Raw genomic sequence first — 20,967 nt, 5'->3', positions numbered from 1 at the left:
CAGTTCTAAACTCACTTGCAAGTATCATTATTTTTATATACAATTGTCTCTAGCTGTATATATTGATATCCAAAGTTCTGCTGACATACACCCTGTTAGAGTGCTCACACCTGGTTAAATGGACATTGCAGACTGCAAATCAGGTACTCACTTCTAAACTTAACTAAAAAAAGACTTTGCTATATAATTCTGCTTTTCTTAAACAAGTACCTATAATTTGCTTGTTTGCTGCCTTCTATCTTTAAAGAACACAACTCTTTACAATTGTGTAAAACATGCAAAGGCTACTTTTCATCTGTTTTATTCACTTTATTTTTGATTCTGTAAATATACTAAGTAAATCAGCTATCTCCCTTGGTAATAACCTTTTGTATAAGCCTGTTTCACTTAAGGTTATCTGGGAATAGCCACATTATACAAGCTTATAACAGAATTATCAAGCCTATAAAGAAATCTTCTAAAATATATACATTATAAATTTAAAGCTTGTATTTAGGAAAATCATGGATCCTGCCTCAATGGCAATTGAAATAGCCTCCTTAAACCAGAAAGTTGAAATATTAGCACAAGGTTTGACTGAAGTTAAAAATGAAAACCACACACTGAAGGGGTTAATGAATGATTTTTTTTTCACGTAAAGAGGCTGATCACCCTGAACCACAGGTTAACCCTCCACGTATTTTCTCTGGTGAAAGAACAAGCTTTCGTGAATTCAGAAATGCATGCATGCTGATGTTTTCCATGAAGCCCAGGACATATTATACTGACAAGATCAAGGTTTGTACTACCATCTCTTATCTAACTGGAGATCCCCGTTCGTGGGCTGATAAGTTTTATGAAACTGATGATCCTATTTTGAATTCTATCAGTGAATTTTTTAAGGATATGGCTGTCTTATATGAGGATTGCAACACCCAGTTAACAGCAGAAACAAATTTGCGCACCCTGAAGCAAGGCAAACGTCCAGTTGAGGACTATGTGGCAGATTTTCAGCTCTGGGCTACAGATTCGCAGTGGAATACTGTAAGTCTAAAAAACCAATTTCATTTAGGTCTCTCTGAACACCTTAAGGATGAGATCTCTCGCATTGAACCACCAGACACCATGGAATCCCTCATAAAGATATGAATAGCCATGGACAGACGATACAGAGACTTACCTCAAGAGGTTTACACCCTCTCATGCTGAAAAGACCTCCACAGCCCCTGTGCCCATGGAAATTGGGGCCATCCGTGGACCATTATCCCAAGAAGAGAAACAGAGAAGGAGGATATCAAACCTCTGTATGTACTGTGGGAATAAAGAACACAGTGTCTCTTCCTGCCCTATTCTGAACCGGCAAAAAAGGGGTAAGATTCTTATAGTTAACCCAAATACTGATAACATTCATGAATCACAATTAACTTTCACATTGTCTTTGCAGTGGGACCAGCATCATCTCAAGACTGAGGCGCTGATTGATTCTGGAGCTTATGGTAGCTTTATTGACAAAACCCTTGTATATACTAATAAAATACCTTGTGTGCAAAAGCAAACCCCCATCTATGTGAAGGTTATTGATGGCTCTACCTATTTAAAGGGCCCGATCACACACCATACTGTTCCCTTACTTGTCTCTTGTAACATGGGTCATACAGAATACATTACATTTGATATCATTCCTAGCTCACTACACCCCTTAATATTGGGCTATCCTTGGTTAAGAAAACACAACCCTCATATAGACTGGTGCAGTAACACAGTAACTTTTTCTTCCCCATACTGCTCGGCTACCTGTTTTCCCTGTGTGGAAATCAAAACTCTACACCCTCATATACCATTGCAGTATTCAGACTTTTCAGATGTATTTGACCTTAAGGAAGCCGAAAATCTACCCCCACACAGACCTTATGATTGTCCCATTGATACTAAACCTGGGTCTATCATACCGTTCGGCCGAATTTTTCCACTCTCTCAAAAAGAATTAAAATTCCTCAGAGAGTACCTAGATGATAATCTAAGGAAAGGTTTCATTTCTACTTCAACCTCTCCTGCAGCAGCGGGCATATTCTTTGTCACAAATAAGAATGGGACCTTACGCCCAATCATTGATTATAGAGCATTAAACTCTATTACGATTAAAAATAGGTATCCACTTCCTTTAATACCCGAATTACTTGAACGGTTAACAGATGCAACCATTTTTACCAAACTAGATTTGAAGGGAGCATACAATTTAATCAGGATAAAAAGCGGTGACGAATGGAAAACAGCATTCCGAACCCGTTATGGTCTCTTTCAATACAATGTTATGCCATTCGGATTAACTAATGCTCCGGCCACATTTCAATTTTTTATAAATGATATTTTCAAAGACTTAATGGATGTGTGTGTTGTAATATATCTAGACGATATTTTGATATACTCCAAAAATCTAACTGATCATATAAAACATGTAAAATGGGTTTTGTCTAGATTAAGAGAACATCGGCTATACGCCAAGGCTGAGAAATGTGTATTCCATGTAAAGACAATAAAATTTTTGGGTTACATAATCTCCCCTAACGGTGTAAACATGGATCCAGAGAAGGTTACATCCATACTCAAATGGCCTGTACCTACCTCTGTAAAATCTCTTCAGAGGTTTTTAGGATTCTCTAATTTTTATAGGAGATTCATCAAAGGATTTTCATCCATTGTCCAACCTTTAACTAAGCTAACCGGTAAGAATCGACTCGTTTGGACTGAAGAAGCCCAACAAGCTTTTGAGCATTTAAAAGATTGTTTTACTTCAGCTCCTATCCTACAGCTTCCTAATCCCGAATTCCAATTTGTGTTAGAAGTTGATGCTTCTACTGTTGGTATTGGTGCTATACTCTCCCAACAACAAAACGATACTTCCGTCCTACATCCTGTAGCCTTTTACTCTCAACTCCTGTCTATAGCTGAAAGGAATTACTCCGTGGGGGACTTGGAACTTCTAGCTATCAAATGTGCTCTGGAACACTGGAGACACCTACTGGAAGGGACACTCAAACCTTTTACTGTTCTTACAGATCATAAGAATTTACAGTATCTTAGAAAGAACAAGACCTTGTCATCAAGACAAGTCCGATGGTCTCTTTTCCTAGACCGATTCAACTTTCAGATAACATATAGACCAGGTTCAAGGAACATCCAAGCTGATGCTCTTTCCCGTTCTTTTATTAAACATAATGAAAAGGAAGAACAACAAACAGTTATACCGTCGACCAAGTTTATAGCTGTAACTTCAAGCCTACAAAAAGACATTTTATTAGCTTTACTAAAAGACTCTACCATTCCCTCATGTTTCGTAAAGGACGCCACTTCAGGATTATACTTCTACAATGATTTATTATACGTTCCTCCTTCTGTAAGGAAGGAGATCCTACATCTACATCATACGAACCCCATGTCTGGTCATCCTGGAATCACTAAACCCAGGATTTATTAACAAGGAATTACTGGTGGCCTGGTTTAAGACAAGACGTAGTTACATTTGTGTCAGATTGTCATGTATGTGCAGCTTGCAAAAAAGAACACCACAGACCTTTTGGTTTACTAAAACCATTACCTATACCTGAAGTCCCTTGGACCATGATTGGAATGGACTTCATAGTCGAATTACCACCTTCAAATACATTTACAACCATATTAGTGGTGATAGATCATCTTACTAAACTCTTTCATTTCATACCTCTTAAGAGAATTCCAAACGCTCTCACAACAGCTAAAACATTCTTTGATCACATCGTAAAACTCCATGGATTACCGACCTCTATAGTCACTGATCAAGGGACTCAATTTACATCCAGGTTTTGGAAGGAACTATGTAAATTGTTAAGAATCTCCTCTAGAATGTCAACAGCTTTTCATCCCCAACCTAATGGCCTTACTGAAAGACTGAATCAGACTTTGGAGCAATACTTAAGGTGTTATATCTCACAGAACCAGGATGACTGGAGTTTCACCCTTCTTTGCCACTTATGGTTACCATCCAACCACCCTACCCAACTTCATCTCCACCTCAAAATCGCTTTATGCTCTGGATTATGTCTCTAATTTGAAACAAACTATGACTTCCCTAAAGATTCATTTAGAGAAATCTAAACGTAACCAAAAGAGTTATTTTGATAAAAAACATCTAACTCCACCTCAATACTCAGTTGGCGATAGAGTCTGGCTCTCAACAAAAAACCTCAAATTAAAGGTACCTAGCAAAAAACTGGCTAACCAGTTCATAGGTCCATTCAAGGTAAAAAGAATGATCAACACTAATGCAGCAATTCTTGATCTACCCGCATCTTACAGGATACACCCATCCTTCCATGTTTCCCTATTTAAACCCTATCAAGGGTCTGATGTTAATATTCCTCAAGTCATCAAGGACTCTCCTCAGCTGATAGAAGATCAAACGGAATTCGAAGTGGAATCAATTCTGGATTCGCGCCGCCAGGGTAGAACAATTGAGTATCTGGTTCATTGGAAAGGGTATGGTCATGAGGAGGATTCTTGGATACCCCTTAGGGATTTACATGCTCCCCAATTGCTCACATCCTTCCATCATCTACATCCCGACAAACCGGGTTTGGATCCGGGAAGGGGGCGCCCCTGAAAGGGGGGATCTGTCATATACCTGTAACTTTAAGTAATAAGACCAACCCACTCCTTCACCTCCCTTTAAAGGTGTGTTCAGTACACCTGTGCTTTGCTTGATAATTGAAGTTTGTAGTTCCCACTCTGCTTCAAGCTCTAAAGCTAAACTCTTCAGATCCTGTTTTTCGTACCTGTTTAAGGAAATCCTTTTGTCATCTCACCAGCTTTAAAACCGAAGAAGCATTTTTCCTGCCTCTTTACACTTAAAACAGACTTTGGCAGCAACTCAATCAAGTCTGTGTTAACTCAGCAGTCTGACCTTTTAGCCAGCTCCGTTACTGAGCGTATACCGCAACCAGGAAATATGAACAACTTCCCTGCTGTGATCCGTTTTGTCTCAGTGCCAACCCCGCTCTCTGCAGTTCTAAACTCACTCGCAAGTATCATTATTTTTATATACAATTGTCTCTAGCTGTATATATTGATATCCAAAGTTCTTCTGACATACACCCTGTTAGAGTGCTCACACCTGGTTAAATCAAGCTCTCCCCTTCTCTCTGTATCACACGCTTTGCCTGCTGTAACCTGATAACTCTTGATATATGGACATTGCAGACTGCAAATCATGTACTCACTTCTAAACTTGACTAAAAAAGACTTTGCTTTATAATTCTGCTTTTCTTAAACAAGTACCTATAATTTGCTTGTTTGCTGCCTTCTATATTTAAAGACCACAATTCTTTACAAGTGTGTAAAACATACAAAGGCTACTTTTCATCTGTTTTATTTACTTTATTTTTGATTCTGTAAAGTGTTATAAAAAGAACTTATACTAATTAAATCAGCTATCTCCCTTGGTAATAACCTTTTGTATAAGCCTGTTTCACTTAAGGTTCTCTGGTAATAGCTACATTATACAAGCTTATAACACCAATACAGATATTTACTCCATATATTATAATAAATCGTCTAGTCACAGGCTTACGCGCCTAAATCAAAGTCTCAATAACTGACTCAGCTTCAGAGAAATGAGATTTGTATGAAGAAAGGGCCCCTGAAGTAGAAGGTCCTTCCTTAATAGAAGATTTCAAGGTGGAAAAGATGACATCTCCACCAGATCTCCATACCAGATTCTGCGAGGGCACACTGGTGCAATGAGAATTCCAAGGAACTGCTAGAGCATCTATCAGTACAGCCTGAGGATCCCTTGACCTTGATCTGTACCTCGGGAGCTTGGCATTCTGATGAGATGCCATGAGATCCAACTCTGGCTGCCCCCATTTGAGAATCAAGGAGGAAAACACCTCTGGATGAAGTTCCCACTCCCCAGGATGAAAAGTCTGCCTGTTCAGAAAACCGGCTTACCAATTGTCCACCCCTGGAATGTGGATCACAGACAGACAGCAGGTGTGAGTCTCCACCCACTGAATAATCCTGGCTACCTCTGTCATGGCCAAGAAACTCTGAGTTCTTCCCTGATGATTGATGTAAGCCACTGACGTTATGTTTTCCCCCCTCCTTGCAACTGATACAAGCAAAGAGAATGACTGGGGGTTGTGGGTAAGGGAGTGGTATTTAACAGCATTACTGTGGTGCTCTTTGCCTCCTCCTGCTGGTCAGGAGTGATATTCCCAACAGTAATTATGATGATTCGTGGACTCACCGTGTCATTAGAAAGAAATAATAATCAACATTTTCGTAATAGAATATATTCACAATACAGTCCAAATAGAAATAACACCTACCAATGAAATAGGGGCTGGGACAATAGATAAAATGATTCACAATGTCAGAATGAAGGTTGGGGGAAACCTTATCATAGATTCCAACATTACAATAGGGCAGAAAGAGAGCAATATAGAGATGCAAGACCCAAAGAGAAACATTACTCTAATCAAGCTAGGGACATGATGTTTAATGTTAGGCATAATGAGTGTCAAGAACACTATAACCATTATGACAATGGATGGTATTACCTATTCTCCAAATAGACACTCACAGGGAGGGATGGTGTATTCCTCAAGACTGTAAGGCTGTAAATGTAGCTGGACAAGAAACCAGAATGTTATTCTGTAACAACTGGTAAAAACTGTGCCAGCAAGTTAATAAGACATAATGGATAGCAGACAAGATATAGTTAATATCACAATCTGTGCCTTTAGAAATCTCATGCAACTATAAACAGGAGTTGTTAGGTTAACAGTCACAGGAAATGAATTTCACTTGGTCAATAAAGAGAGTTCATAAGTGATTACTGAGTCAATGGATTAAATATGCAACTTAAGCAAACAGATAGGTTATAACAGCTTGTTATGCCTGTAAAAGGTGGAGGATATGGCATAAATAGTTAATGAATGTTTGTACCTTAGTTGCAGATGAAGAAAGGACTGGATCCGGTTTTCAGAGCAGTGAACAATGTTTAGATAACAATCTACTTACAACTTGGTAGGAGAGGTTGCTGTTAAGTCTGGGAGGAACAGATGAGAGCTTTGCAGACAGTGTGAGCAGCAAGTGAGCAAAAATGAGGAAGATCCTTGCGGCTGGAACTTGATGCGGCGTAGGAATCCAAAAGGAAAAAGATCCAGTATGCTGAGCTGCTTGAAGCAGAGAAGCAGGTTCCAAAGTAAGAATCCTTCACAGTTGAAAAAGTAGCAAGGTAACACAGCAGTAAATAACTATAGAGATTGCTGAAATAAAATAAGCACTTGAATTAGAGGTCAGACTTGAAAGTGGCTGCTGTGGACAAGTTGAACACAACAGGCTAAGCACAAAATAATCAAGCAATGATGTGAAGAAAGGGGAGGAGGAATTGAGTGAAATGTCTTAAAGGTACATTACAAAGACAGATATTTAATGAACCAAGAACATATCAAAATAGATATGAGGACTATCAAACCGATAGGGACATATACAGAACATCGATTTGAAAGGAGTGGTACTCAGAGACACAAAGTAGACCTTTCCAGAATCAAAATCACCATAGAAAATATAGGGAAGAGAATAACACACAGAGATGGAAGACACAAACACAAAGAAACAAAGTTGACTCTGCAATAGATCCATATACGCCCACCACATCCACTTCAGCATAATCCTCTTCTTTTTTAGAATTGAACAAACCAGCCCTAAGGGGCAAAGAGATGAACATCATAAAACGAAAGAGCATAGAACTAGAGGACTCAATTACGCCAAAGGTAAAAAGAAAACCCACAGAGGGAAGAGAGGAGGCATCAGAATAAATAAGAACAAACAAATTACACCTCAAATAAACAATGGAATAGATAACAAACAAAGAATCTATAACTTGAGTTCCAATGAACTATCAAATCATGAAAGATCAGTACTACTGTACGGTCTTTCGTTTGCACCGTCAAGGAGTCTTGACAAATTCCAGACTTTTCTCAATACTAAAGAATCTGTGAGGAAGATGACCTTAAAAGATTTTTTGCAAAATCTCCACTGGAGATTGCTACATCGGAACCAACAGGATACAATATAGAAAAAGATAACTATATACACACAGATTTAAAGCATAAATCCATGTTTTTCCCTACAAGTAGTAAAGGAAATGCTATTGAGACCTTCGAGACTGTGGTCTGTAACAAAATTAGAAACATACAACCAAGTAAACTGAATAATATGAAACACAACATGTCCAATAAACAGTTGGAAACCATTAAGAAACTTGAAAGCAACCATAATTTGACGATTAAACCTGCTTTGAATAGAATCGACCAAACTCAAAAGGTATCAATCAACACCTGAACCACTTGCACGCCACATAGGGGTACCACCAAGCCCTACCCTACCTAGTGAAAGTCCAAAGAGTATGGCAGCAATAAGTGGTTTTTAAATGGTCTTTATTGGAGCACAACAAACAAAGTAGCAGTGACGTTTCGGGAGCTTCCTTTGTCAAGCATAAAAAATTGTGGTAACAAGCATCTTAATATACCCACCCCCACCAGGGGGCAGCAGAGAATAATTTCCTCTTATACAAGGTATAATTTAACCCATTCACTTCTTTAGGATAATGCAAAAAAATACCACATAAATATACTACAAAGATACAAATTAAAATGTTTCTATATACATTAAATATATCTAATCAAAAAATTGATACAATATTAAACTATATACACAGCAAGTACAAATTCTTTAGGCTCAGGACTAATCATTGTTGGAGATCAGGACAATGCATAAGGCAAGAACGCCAGCACAGAAAATTTCAAACCCAATTATATTATTATAGGAATACTGACAAGTCCCAATCTTTATTAAGACCCACAGGTTGAAGGGTATTCAATTCAAATATCCAGAATCTCTCCCTCTGATGAAGCAGTAGCTCCCTATTACCTCCTCTCCTAGGGTTGGGAACAAAATCAATTACTTGAAAGCGAAGTTGGTTGATGGCATGCCCTACTTGATTAAAGTGACAGGCTATTGGGGACTTTTCATTCTTTGTCCTAATAGAGCTCTTATGCTCGACTATTCTATCCCTAATGGATCTAGTGGTCTCTCCCACATAGCTCCGCCCACAAGGACACTTAATTAAATAGATTACAAATTTTGAGTGACAGGTATAGAAGTTCTTAATCTGGTATTTTTTTCCTGAGCTGGGATGGTAAAAAACAGATCCTTTAATCATGTTACCACAACATGAACATCCCAGGCATGGAAAACAACCCCTATTCCTGTCAGTCAAATATCTTTGGCCATCCCTGATCTTTGAAGAACCAATATCTGCCCTAATCAGTTTCTGTTGCAAATTATAGCCTCTTTTAAAGGCTGGCATTGGATTCTCTACAAACTCAGAAATATTAGGATAGCATTTGGACAACAAAGGCCAATGCTTCCTAATAATATCATTAATCCTGTAGCTATGACAATTGAATTCTGACACAAAAACCATTCTCTTCGACTCACCCCCTTTCACCTCCTTACTTTTTTTGGGTTTTTTTTTTTTTGGGGTCAGTAGACAACAGTGTAGCTCTAGGAATAAGAGAGACTGATTGAGCCTCTTTTTCCAACATTGTTTTGGGATAGCCACGCTCTAAAAAGCGATTCTTCATTTCCCCTAGCCTCAGATCAAATAATTGTTGGTCAGTAACTATTCTGCATACCCTTAATAATTGGCTCCTAGGTAGAGCCTTTAATAAAGATAAAGGATGAGCACTGTCAAAATGTAAAATACTGTTATGATCAGTAGGTTTTCAGAATAAATCTTTTGTCAAAGAACCTCCTGTATTGATAACCCTAGTGTCCAAAAATACAATTTCCTCTTCACTAAAAGATAACTTAAATTTTAAGTGTACCGTGGAACTGTTCAAATCATTAACAAAAGCCTTCAGGGTTCCAGCGTCACCCAACCAAATTCCAAAGACATCATCGATATATAGCGCCACCAATAGGCGCCATATCGGATGAAGTCCTTATTGGAATATACAAATTTTTCTTCAAAAGCATCCATCAACAAATTAGCATAATTGGGGGCGACGCTGGAACCCATGGCTGTCCCCTGAATCTGTAAAAAATAATCATCCTCAAAGAGAAAATAATTATTGTACAAAACAAATTCAAACAACTTAAGAAAAAATTCAATCTGGATATCAGAGAAATCACATCATCATAGGCACATAAAATCGACTCAACAGCCCCCACACCACTCACATGTGTGATAGAGGTGTAAAGGCTTTCAACATCCAAGCTGTATATAATAAATTTACTGTTCTCCAAATTCAAAGCTTCTAATTTCAGTAAGAAATCGCTTGTGTCTCTTAAAAAGGAGCTAGTTTTCTCTACATAGGGTCTCAAGATTTTATCTAAATATATAGAAATATTAGATGTAATAGCTCCAAAAGAGAACACAATTGGACATCCGGGAGGTGCTTTAAGATTTTTATGTACCTTTGGTAACGTATAAGGTACAGGTGTACGTGGATATGGTACATCAAAAAATTTAAGCAAATCCTTGCCAATAATTCCATTTTTTGGGGCAATTGTCAAAGTGTTCCTAAGCTCATTTTGTATTAGAAAAACAGGGTTATTTGAAAGTTTTCTGTACACATGTTCATCACTTAATTGACCTTTAATTTCTCCAATATAAAACTCTTTTTCAATGATTACTGTGGCCCCACCTTTATCTGCTTTCTTCAAAATGACATTATCCTTAGATGATAAAGATTTTAAAGCTAGTTGGTCTTGTTTAGAAAAATTATTCACAAGGTGTTTATATTTCAATTTAGCTTCATTGTTATAAACAATCTCAGCAGTAGGTATATATTTACCTTTATTTTTTACCTTTAGAATTTTTTTCTTTCATGACTTTATCTTTTAAACAATCTATATCCTGCATAACCAATTTTACAAAGGTTTCAACCCCATGATGGTTTTGGGCTGGTAAAAAGGTGCTTTTATTTCTCAATCCCACCTTTTTCAGATTCAATCTATCATCCACATTTTTATTTTTGGGTATGCATTCATTATCAAAGGCTAACATCTTTAACCTGACATTCCTAAAAAATCTGAACAAATCTTTGGACAATTGGAAGAAGTTACAATTATTTTTAGGACAGTATGATAAACCTTTATTAAGTAAAGCTAACTCAGCATCAGTAATCTCTGTTTTAGATATATTCAATACCATATCATTATGTATAACACCTGATTGGGGTATTAATGCACAATCAGAGGAGGCAGTCCCAGATGGTAAACAGACAGTTCCTTCATACAACGTGAGTTCATCACTATTATCAGATAAAGTCATATTTGTTATCTCCTCCGTTATCGACCCCAATCTAACCGGCCTCACTTCTGCTTGTTTTTGAATAGAATTGACTACACTCGAGAGAGTGATCGCATTCTCAGCAACACTACCACATATCATAAATTACTGAATAACCCTGTGGAGAAATTCAAGAAAGATCTGGATGATTTGATGTCTAAGGCAAAAAAAAATGGGAGTACTAAATGATAAAGAGTTTAGTTATATAGGTGAAAAGTACCCGAAAACCCCTGTGTTTTACCACCTCCCAAAAATACATAAGTCCCTACACAATCCACCGGGGAGGCCGATCATTTCCACCATAGGGTCTAGTAATTTATTTATAGGGACTAGTAATTTATTGGAATAAGTCGATAAAAACCTGTAGAAATACGTCAGACAACTCCCCTCGTTTTTAAGGGACTCTACACAAGTATTGAACCTTCTGGAGAACATACCTTGGGAAGAAGGTTACATATTAGCCACATGCGATTTAACATCATTATACACAAGTATACCGCACACAGAAGGACTGGAAGCACTATATTTCTTCCTGAAGAAAGATCTAGATGTCACTAAAGAGAAAGGTGACTTTATTTTGGATAGTATACGGTATATTACATCCTGACTCAATTATTTTTGTAACAATGGAAAATTCTACAAATAAATATGTGGTACAGCAATGAGAACCAGGTTCGCGCCAAGCTACGCAAATCTCTACATGGGAAAATGGAAATAAATATTCTGGGACTCATGCCCAGCTAGCGCGGACCTGGTCCTGTACCATCGATATATAGACAATGTTATCTTGATATGGAAAGTCACGGCGGAAGATCTCGAATACACAATAGAGATCATGAATAAAAATACAATAAATCTAAAATTCACATACAAATGGAGCTATACTGAAATTACATTCCTAGACTTGAAGATAGAGGTGAAGAATGGGAAACTGGAGACATCAACTTACTTCAAGGAAGTCGATAGCAACAACTACATTCACAAAATGAGCTGCCACCATGACAAGTGGAAAGACAACAACCCGGAAGGTGAACTTTTATGGATCAAGAATAACTGCTCCAATCCGGATAAATGGAAAGAGCAGGCTATAATTCTAAAAAACAGATTCATCTACAGAGGATACAGAAACATTGGATCAAAAAATAGATGAAGTAAGGAGGACGGATAGGAGGGAATTAACAAAATATAAGGATAAGACCTTGACAAAGATAAATTAAGAAATTCTAGATGTCCCGATGATAACGGAATACAGTGCAAACAGACGCATTATTGAAAACATATTCAGAAAACATTGGTCTTTGCTTAGAGACAATGATATAATAGGAGAGAAGCTTCCTGCACAACAAAGATTCATCTACAGGAAGGCGGATAATCTAAAAAACAGACTAGCACCGAGTATACAGAGAAACATACAACCGGGAGTAAATTATATATTTGGGAAAAAGATCAAAGGCTTCTTTCCATGTCACAGCTGCAAGGGGTGCAAATGTGGCAAAAAATTGGAGAACTTTCAATCTCATAACTCAAGAGATGTTTCAGATGAAAGACCTCATAAGATGCCAAGACAAAGGGGTCATATACTTGATCCAATGCACATGTGTTCTGCAATATGTGGGGCAAACGTCAAGACCCCTAAGAGACAGAATAAGGGAACATCTTCTGCTCATTTAAAAGCTAAATATGGAGACAGCACTGTACAGACACTTCTCAACAAAACATTGGGGTAACATCAAAGATCTCAACTATATTGGAATCCAGAACGTTAGCAAAGACTGGAGAGGTGGCAATTATGAAAGAAAACTACTTACAGCTGAATCAAAAATGGATATTTAATCTGGATTGTTTATATCCAAAAGGTCTCAATAATAAAGAGGACTTAACACATCTCCTCAGCATATAGACATAAACATTATATTGTAAAGACGGTTACACACAACAGATACTTCATGCCCACATGTTTTTTTTTTACTAGTGCTCATAAGAACACAATCTGTACACCCCTCTCTAAACAAATATAAATATATCATTAGATGAAAGTCTGCAGCTACATGAATAACAGTGGACAGGATTAAGAGAAACCTCTCCAAGATATCCCATGACTGATTGAACCATACTTGAAGACAGGTTTGACTAAATAAGAATCACCCTATACTCATATAAAGATAAGGGGACTCCCGTGAGGAGCTAATACCTCCCTATCTGTTAATGTCTTTGTGTTACTACTATTTGGTACTATTATGATGAAAATTACAGGCCTCTCTCATCTTCTTAAGTGGGAGAACTTGCACAATTGGTGGCTGACTAAATACTTTTTTGCCCCACTTTGTTTATATATATATATATATATATATATATATATATATATATATATATATATATATATATATATATATATATATATATATATTATTTTTTTTGGACATTAATAGTATGATTTTTGGATACACTATGATTTTGTGACTTTTTACTGAAGTTTTTTGCTATCTCACTGTATTTGTTATTTTATTGGCTCTGAAGCTTAGTTATATTTGCACATCCTGTGATTTCAAATAAGTATGTGAGCCCACATGTAGGAACAAGTATATAAGGCCAGCATATTCAGATATTTTGCCAGAATTGTTTTTAATGTCTTATCATTTTATTGTAGGTTTCATGTGCACATGAACCCATGCTTTTAATTTGTTTCAATTTGTATCTCTTAAATGTATATTTGAAACTGATTTATTCTTATGGCATCCCATTAAGAAGATCCCCTTTTATAAGCACATTGCACCTTAGCCTTCCCACGTTAGGCGCTCTGAACTCCACTATTTAACTTTATCTCACAACTGGTAAGCTAGGTACCACACGTTTGGAGCCATAGGTGCTATCTCTTGGTGCTAGGTCATCCGTTATATAGTTTAGTATCATACCAACCTCACACTACACCAGCCTCCATCTAACATACCAACCTCCTCCTCACTATCATACCAACCTCACACTACACCAGCCTCCATCTGACATACCAACCTCCTCATTACTATCATACCAAACACACTACACCAGCCTCCATCTGATGTACTAACCTCCTCCTTACTATAATACCAACCTCACACTACACCAGCCTCCATCTGACATACCAACCTCCTCATTACTATCATACCAACCTCACACTACACCAGCCTCCATCTGATGTACCAACCTCCTCCTTACTATAATACCAACCACACACTGCACCAGCCTCCATCTGACATACCATCCTCCTCCTTACTATCATACAAACCTCACACTGCACCAGCCTCCATCTAAAATGCCAACCTCCTCCTTACTATAATACCAACCTCACACTACACCAGCCTCCATCTGACATACCAACCTCCTCCTTACTATCATACCAACTTCACACTACACCAGCCTCCATCTGACATACCATCCTCCTCCTTACTATCATACTAACTTCACACTACACCAGCCTCTATCTGACATACACACCTCACTCTACAGTACTTTCTATTAATTATACCATCTATAATATCACTGGTACTGGTAATTACTGATGAAGATGTCCTCCCAGTGCTGTTGCTTTATTGCAGGGTCTCTGAGCATCTTGAGAAGTGTCAGCAGTTGTGTAACGTCCAGCAGATTATGTTGCACAGCATGGAGCACGGGATCCTCATCTGTGAGCAGCACAGACACGTTATGGAGGCGTCTCTCCCAGGTCTGCAGCTTCTTGTCCATGAGTTCAGTATTAACCTGCTAGAAAGTATTAGTACTCAGGTGTCTACACAAATCCACATCAGCCATTAGAACAGGATGTTTAAATATTCCCTAACCATAACCATATTCACTAGTTAGTGACCGCCAAACATCTCAGGCCATAACCATATTTACTAGTTAGGAATTAGAAATATCTCAGGCCATAACCATATTCACTAGTTAGGAATGGGAAACATCTCAGGCCATAACCATATTCACTAGTTAGGAATGGGAAACATCTAAGGCCATAAACATATTCACTAGTTAGGAATGGGAAACATCTCAGGCCATAACCATATTCACTAGTTAGGAATGGGAAACATCTCAGACCATAACCATATTCACTAGTTAGGAATGGGAAACATCTGAGACCATAACCATATTCACTAGTTAGGAATGGGAAACATCTCAGGCCATAACCATATTCACTAGTTAGGAATGGGAAACATCTCAGGCCATAACCATATTCACTAGTTAGGAATGGGAAACATCTCAGGCCATAACCATATTCACTAGTTAGGAATGGGAAACATCTCAGGCCATAACCATATTCACTAGTTAGGAATGGGAAATATCTCAGGCCATAACCATATTCACTAGTTAGGAATGGGAAACATCTCAGGCCAAAACCATATTCACTAGTTAGGAATGGGGAACATCTCAGGCCAAAACCATATTCACTAGTTAGGAATGGGAAATATCTCAGGCCATAACCATATTCACTAGTTAGGAATGGGAAACATCTCAGGCCATAACCATATTCACTAGTTAGGAATGGGAAACATCTCAGGCCATAACCATATTCACTAGTTAGGAATGGGAAACATCTCAGGCCATAACCATATTCACTAGTTAGGAATTGGAAACATCTCAGGCCATAACCATATTCACTAGTTAGGAATTAGAAACATCTCAGGCCATAACCATATTCACTAGTTAGGAATGGGAAACATCTCAGGCCATAACCATATTCACTAGTTAGGAATGGGAAACATCTCAGGCCATAACCATATTCACTAGTTAGGAATGGGAAACATTTACGGATGAAGAGGGAGATCAGATCCTAATGAGATTCTCTAAATAAACAAATTAGTCTGAGTCCTCTAGTGAGAAAAATATAGCATATACATACAACAATATGTTTTCTCCAGTCTTAATTACAATGTGTCTCATTGTAAGTCCACCTCATCAAGGAATTTGGCCATGGGTCTGTCCATTAATCACACCATCTTGGAACAGCCATGATATTTCAGCCCACCACATTGACTAGAGTGTACCCTCTTGTTTGTCTAGTTCATACCCTATCTGATGTTACCATCCATTTATTTGATGGGCTTAACTCCACCCCATTATATTATTTGCCATGCAATGTCTTCTTATCAAAATTGTCTCCCATTTGCCCCTAAATCTATGTTGGGTCATATGAGAATGTTTTAACCTTAATAAACAGCATTTTTTTCCATGCGGTAATTTGAACACCACTTCTGCTCAGAAGTCTCCATGCTTCTTCCCGTGCCTGAATCTGGTGCTCTCCAGCTATGATACTCAATATGTCAAACGTCTTTCCTGCAGAGACAGTAGAACAAAGATATCACACATGTGCGCCAAATACATTAGCATATGCTGCAGAGCCTATAACAACATATAAAGCATATGAGAACATCACATGGTAAATTCCTGTATGACAAAGAATCCACCCTGTTGTTCTAATAACATGGGAATACATCTGACATTTCTCTAATGAAAAGAACAGGATTGTAAGAACCCCTTTAAAAACCTGTGCAAGAAACTTCACAGGGCTCTTATAATGGATTGAATAAACAAATAAGAGAGCTCCTGCTCACTATAAGGACATCTGATGAGTGGTCTCATTTGCTGTACAGTGTACCTGTGAGTGAAATAAATAAGTGAAGGTAACACTGTGCATCTGTCTAATCTCTCTTCATTGTGACATTACTCAAGCTGTATGAGACACTAATTCTACACAAACACAGAATTAAATAAAAGGAAATTTATGCTTACCTGATAAATTGATTTCTTCTACGATACAACGAGTCCACAGATTCATCCTTACTTGTGGGATATTATCCTCCTGCTAACAGGAAGTGGCAAAGAGCACCACAGCAGAGCTGTCTATATAGCTCCTCCCTTCTCTCCACCCCCAGTCATTCGACCAAAGGTATAGGAAGAGAAAAGAAAAGCTAAAAGGTGCAGAGGTGACTGAAGTTTTGAAAAACAAAAATATAATCTGTCTAAAATGACAGGGAGGGCAGGGGACTAGTCGTATCGTAGAAGAAATCAATTTATCAGGTAAGCATAAATTTCCTTTTCTTCTACTAGATACGATGAGTCCACGGATTCATCCTTACTTGTGGGATACAATACCAAAGCAACAGGACACGGATGAACGGGAGGGACAAGACAGATACCTAAAAAGAAGGAACCACTGCTTGAAGAACATTTCTCCCAAAAATAGCCTCAGAAGAAGCAAAAGTATCAAATTTGTAAAATTTGGAAAAAGTATGAAGGGAGGACCAAGTCTCACCCTTACAAATCTGTTGAACAGAAGCATCGTTTTTAAAAGCCCATGTGGAAGCTACAGCTCTAGTAGAATGAGCCGTAACCCTTTTCAGGAGGCTGCTGTCCAGCAGTCTCATATGCCAGGCAGATGATGCTTTTCAGCCAAAAAGAAAGAGAGGTAGCCGTAGCTTTTTGACCCCTACGCTTTCCAGAATAAACAACGAATAGAGAAGATGTTTGACGGAAATCCTTGGTCGCTTGTAAGTAAAACTTCAAGGCACGAACCACGTCCAAGTTAAGTAACAGACGCTCCTTCTTCGAAGAAGGATTAGGACACAAGAAGGAACCACAATTTCCTGATTAATATTCTTATTTGAAACAACCTTTAGTTGTAGGTTTAGTACGCAAAACCACCTTATCAGAATGGAATATAAGATAAGGCGAATCACATTGTAATGCAGAAAGCTCAGAAACTCTTCGAGCAGAAGAAATAGCAACTAAAAACAAAATTTTCCAAGATAAAAGCTTAATATCTATGGAATGCATGGGTTCAAACGAAACCCCTTGAAGAACATTAAGAACTAAATTCAAACTCCATGGCGGAGCAACAGGTTTAAATACAGGCTTGATTCTGATTAAAGCCTGAGAAAAAGACTGAACGTCTGGGACATCCGCCAGACGCTTATGTAGTAGAATTGACAAGGCAGAAATTTGTCCCTTTAAGGAACTAGCTGATAATTCCTTCTCCAATCCTTCTTGGAGAAAAGACAAAATCCTAGGAATCCTAACCCTACTCCATGAGTAGCCCTTGGATTCACACCAATAAAGATATTTACACCATATCTTATGGTAAATTTTCCTAGTGACAGGCTTGCGAGCCTGAATCAAAGTATCAATGACCGACTCAGAGAATCCCCGCTTAGATAAGATCAAGCGTTCAATCTCCAGGCAGTCAGCTGCAGAGAATTTAGATTTGGATGTTAAAACGGACCTTGAATGAGAAGGTCCTGTCTCAACGGAAGTTTCCACGGTGGCAGAGAGGACATGTCCACTAGATCTGCATACCAAGTCCTGCGTGGCCATGCAGGCGCTATTAGGATCACAGAGGCTCTCTCCTGTTTGATCCTTGCAATCACACGAGACAGGAGAGGAAATGGTGGAAACACATAAGCCAGGTTGAACAACCAAGGTACTGCCAGAGCATCTATCAGTACAGCTTGGGGATCCCTTGACCTGGACCCGTAACAAGGAAGTTTGGCATTCTGACGAGATGCCATCAGATCCAATTCCGGTGTGCCCCATTGATGAATCAATAACGCAAACACCTCCGGATGGAGCTCCCACTCCCCCAGATGAAAAGTCTGACGACTTAGAAAATCCGCTTCCCAGTTCTCCACTCCTGGGATATAGATTGCTGATAGATGGCAAGAGTGAACCTCCGCCCATCGGATTATCTTTGAAACCTCTATCATCGCTAGAGAACTCTTTGTTCCCCCTTGATGATTGATATATGCTACAGTCGTGATATTGTCCAACTGGAATCTTATGAATTTGGCCAAAGCCAACTGAGGCCATGCCTGAAGCGCGTTGAATATGGCTCTCAGTTCCAGAATATTGATTGGTAGTAGAGACTCTTCCTGAGTCCATACACCCTGAGCCTTCAGGGAATTCCAGACTGCGCCCCAGCCCAAGAGGCTGGCGTCCGTTGTCACTATGACCCATTCTGGCCTGCGAAAACACATTCCCTGGGACAGATGATCCTGTGATAACCACCAAAGAAGAGAGTCTTTGGTCTCCTTATCCAGATTTATCTGAGGAGATAAATTTGCATAATCCCCATTCCACTGTCTGAGCATGCACAGCTGCAGTGGTCTGAGATGAAAGCGTGCAAGCGGAACGATGTCCATTGCCGCTACCATTAATCCAATGATTTCCATACACTGAGCCACTGATGGCCGAGGAATGGACTTAAGTGCTCGGCAAGTATTGAGAATCTTTGACTTTCTGACCTCCGTCAGAAATATTTTCATGTCTACCGAGTCTATCAGAGTTCCCAAGAATGGAACTCTTGTTAGTGGAACTAGTGAACTCTTTTCTATATTCACTTTCCAACTGTGAGTTCTTAGAAATGCCAACACAATGTCCTTGTGAGATTTGGTCAGATGATAAGATGTTAGGTTTCAACTGATGAAAGACAGTTGTTTGGATCTGCAACTGCGAAACTGTTATAAAATGTCTCAATGGAGCTGAGATTTATCTTATCAGGAAGACAACCAGCTAGCTCACAGTGAATTTTTGGTAAAATACAGTTGAGGTATATTCAGGTATGAACCTGGTTATGATCTCAGAAATAAATCAGAAGAATGTCTCTCTCTATGAGGAAGAGCTATATATATAATTAAGCAGGCAGTCCTGAGTAACTGAAAAGCATCTCTTGTAATCATATACCAGGTGAGTAACGAATTGCAGTTATGAGAAACTTCATATATATATACAAATTATAACATGTTCATGCTTACCACAACCTCATGACACTTTGCTTGCAGTTATTTTCAGTGAGAGGAGAGTTTCTGATCTGCAGCTGACAGGCAACAGTGAAGCAATGCAATCAGGTAAGAGACAGAGCGGCTGTATGGAAACTGGAACTCAATTACAGGTTGTTATTCCTTAGAGCCTTTAATGTAAATAGTCAGCGGCAGACTTAGTTACAGTGACTGTGACAAACAAAAGAGCAGAGGTTTGGTATTGTAGCACAACTGTTTCCTTTGAGAGGAGACGATTGCTGCAGCTTGTGGGAGTCAGCATGAAGTGGGAATCAGTGTCCCAGTTTGTAAAGATCCTGTGCTGCAGGCAGTTTAATGATTGGAAAGTTTAATATTGTTTAGGATGCTTATATAGAAATATCTCTGTAGATAAAGGAGATTAGAACGGTAATTTGTAATCCAAAATAGCTTAGGATAAAGCAGAGAGAGCAAATATGTTACTCCTATAACACTCAATAACTAAGCACTTGTCTAAGGTTAGAAGACAGGTGATATAGAGTAGGTAGGTTGGTCTAATGAATAAAAGTGGTATTGGAAGTTATTCACACAAGTCAGTTTAAGGTGGAATACCTGACATAAGATGACGCCTGAATCAAAATGTCGTCTATATAGGGCGCCACTGCTATGCCCCGCGGCCTGAGAACCACCAAAAGGGACCCTAGCACCTTTGTGAAGATTCTGGGAGCTGTGGCCAACCCAAAAGGAAGGGCCACAAACTGATAGTGTTCATCCAGAAAGGCGAACCTTAGAAACTGATGATGATCCTTGTGGATAGGAATGGGAAGATACGCA

General features: G+C 38.7%; 1 protein-coding gene across 1 annotated transcript in view; it reads right to left on the bottom strand.

The window, feature by feature from the left end:
• DNHD1 (dynein heavy chain domain 1) overlaps positions 1-20,967 on the bottom strand; it is a 1,127,964-nt gene that overhangs the window by 775,101 nt on the left and 331,896 nt on the right. The window contains exons 11-13 of the mRNA XM_053705693.1: positions 16,551-16,678; positions 14,911-15,109; positions 10,501-10,793 (exon numbers count right to left, since the gene is read on the bottom strand). Of these exons, the coding sequence (XP_053561668.1) occupies positions 10,501-10,793; positions 14,911-15,109; positions 16,551-16,678 (620 nt within the window). The remainder of the gene's footprint in view (positions 1-10,500; positions 10,794-14,910; positions 15,110-16,550; positions 16,679-20,967) is intronic.

Source organism: Bombina bombina, chromosome 3, assembly GCF_027579735.1.
Source record: "Bombina bombina isolate aBomBom1 chromosome 3, aBomBom1.pri, whole genome shotgun sequence".
Classification (NCBI taxonomy): Eukaryota; Metazoa; Chordata; class Amphibia; order Anura; family Bombinatoridae; genus Bombina; species Bombina bombina.
The sequence above is the reverse complement of the archived record's forward strand: the minus strand, read 5'-3'. Positions and strand labels throughout refer to the sequence as shown.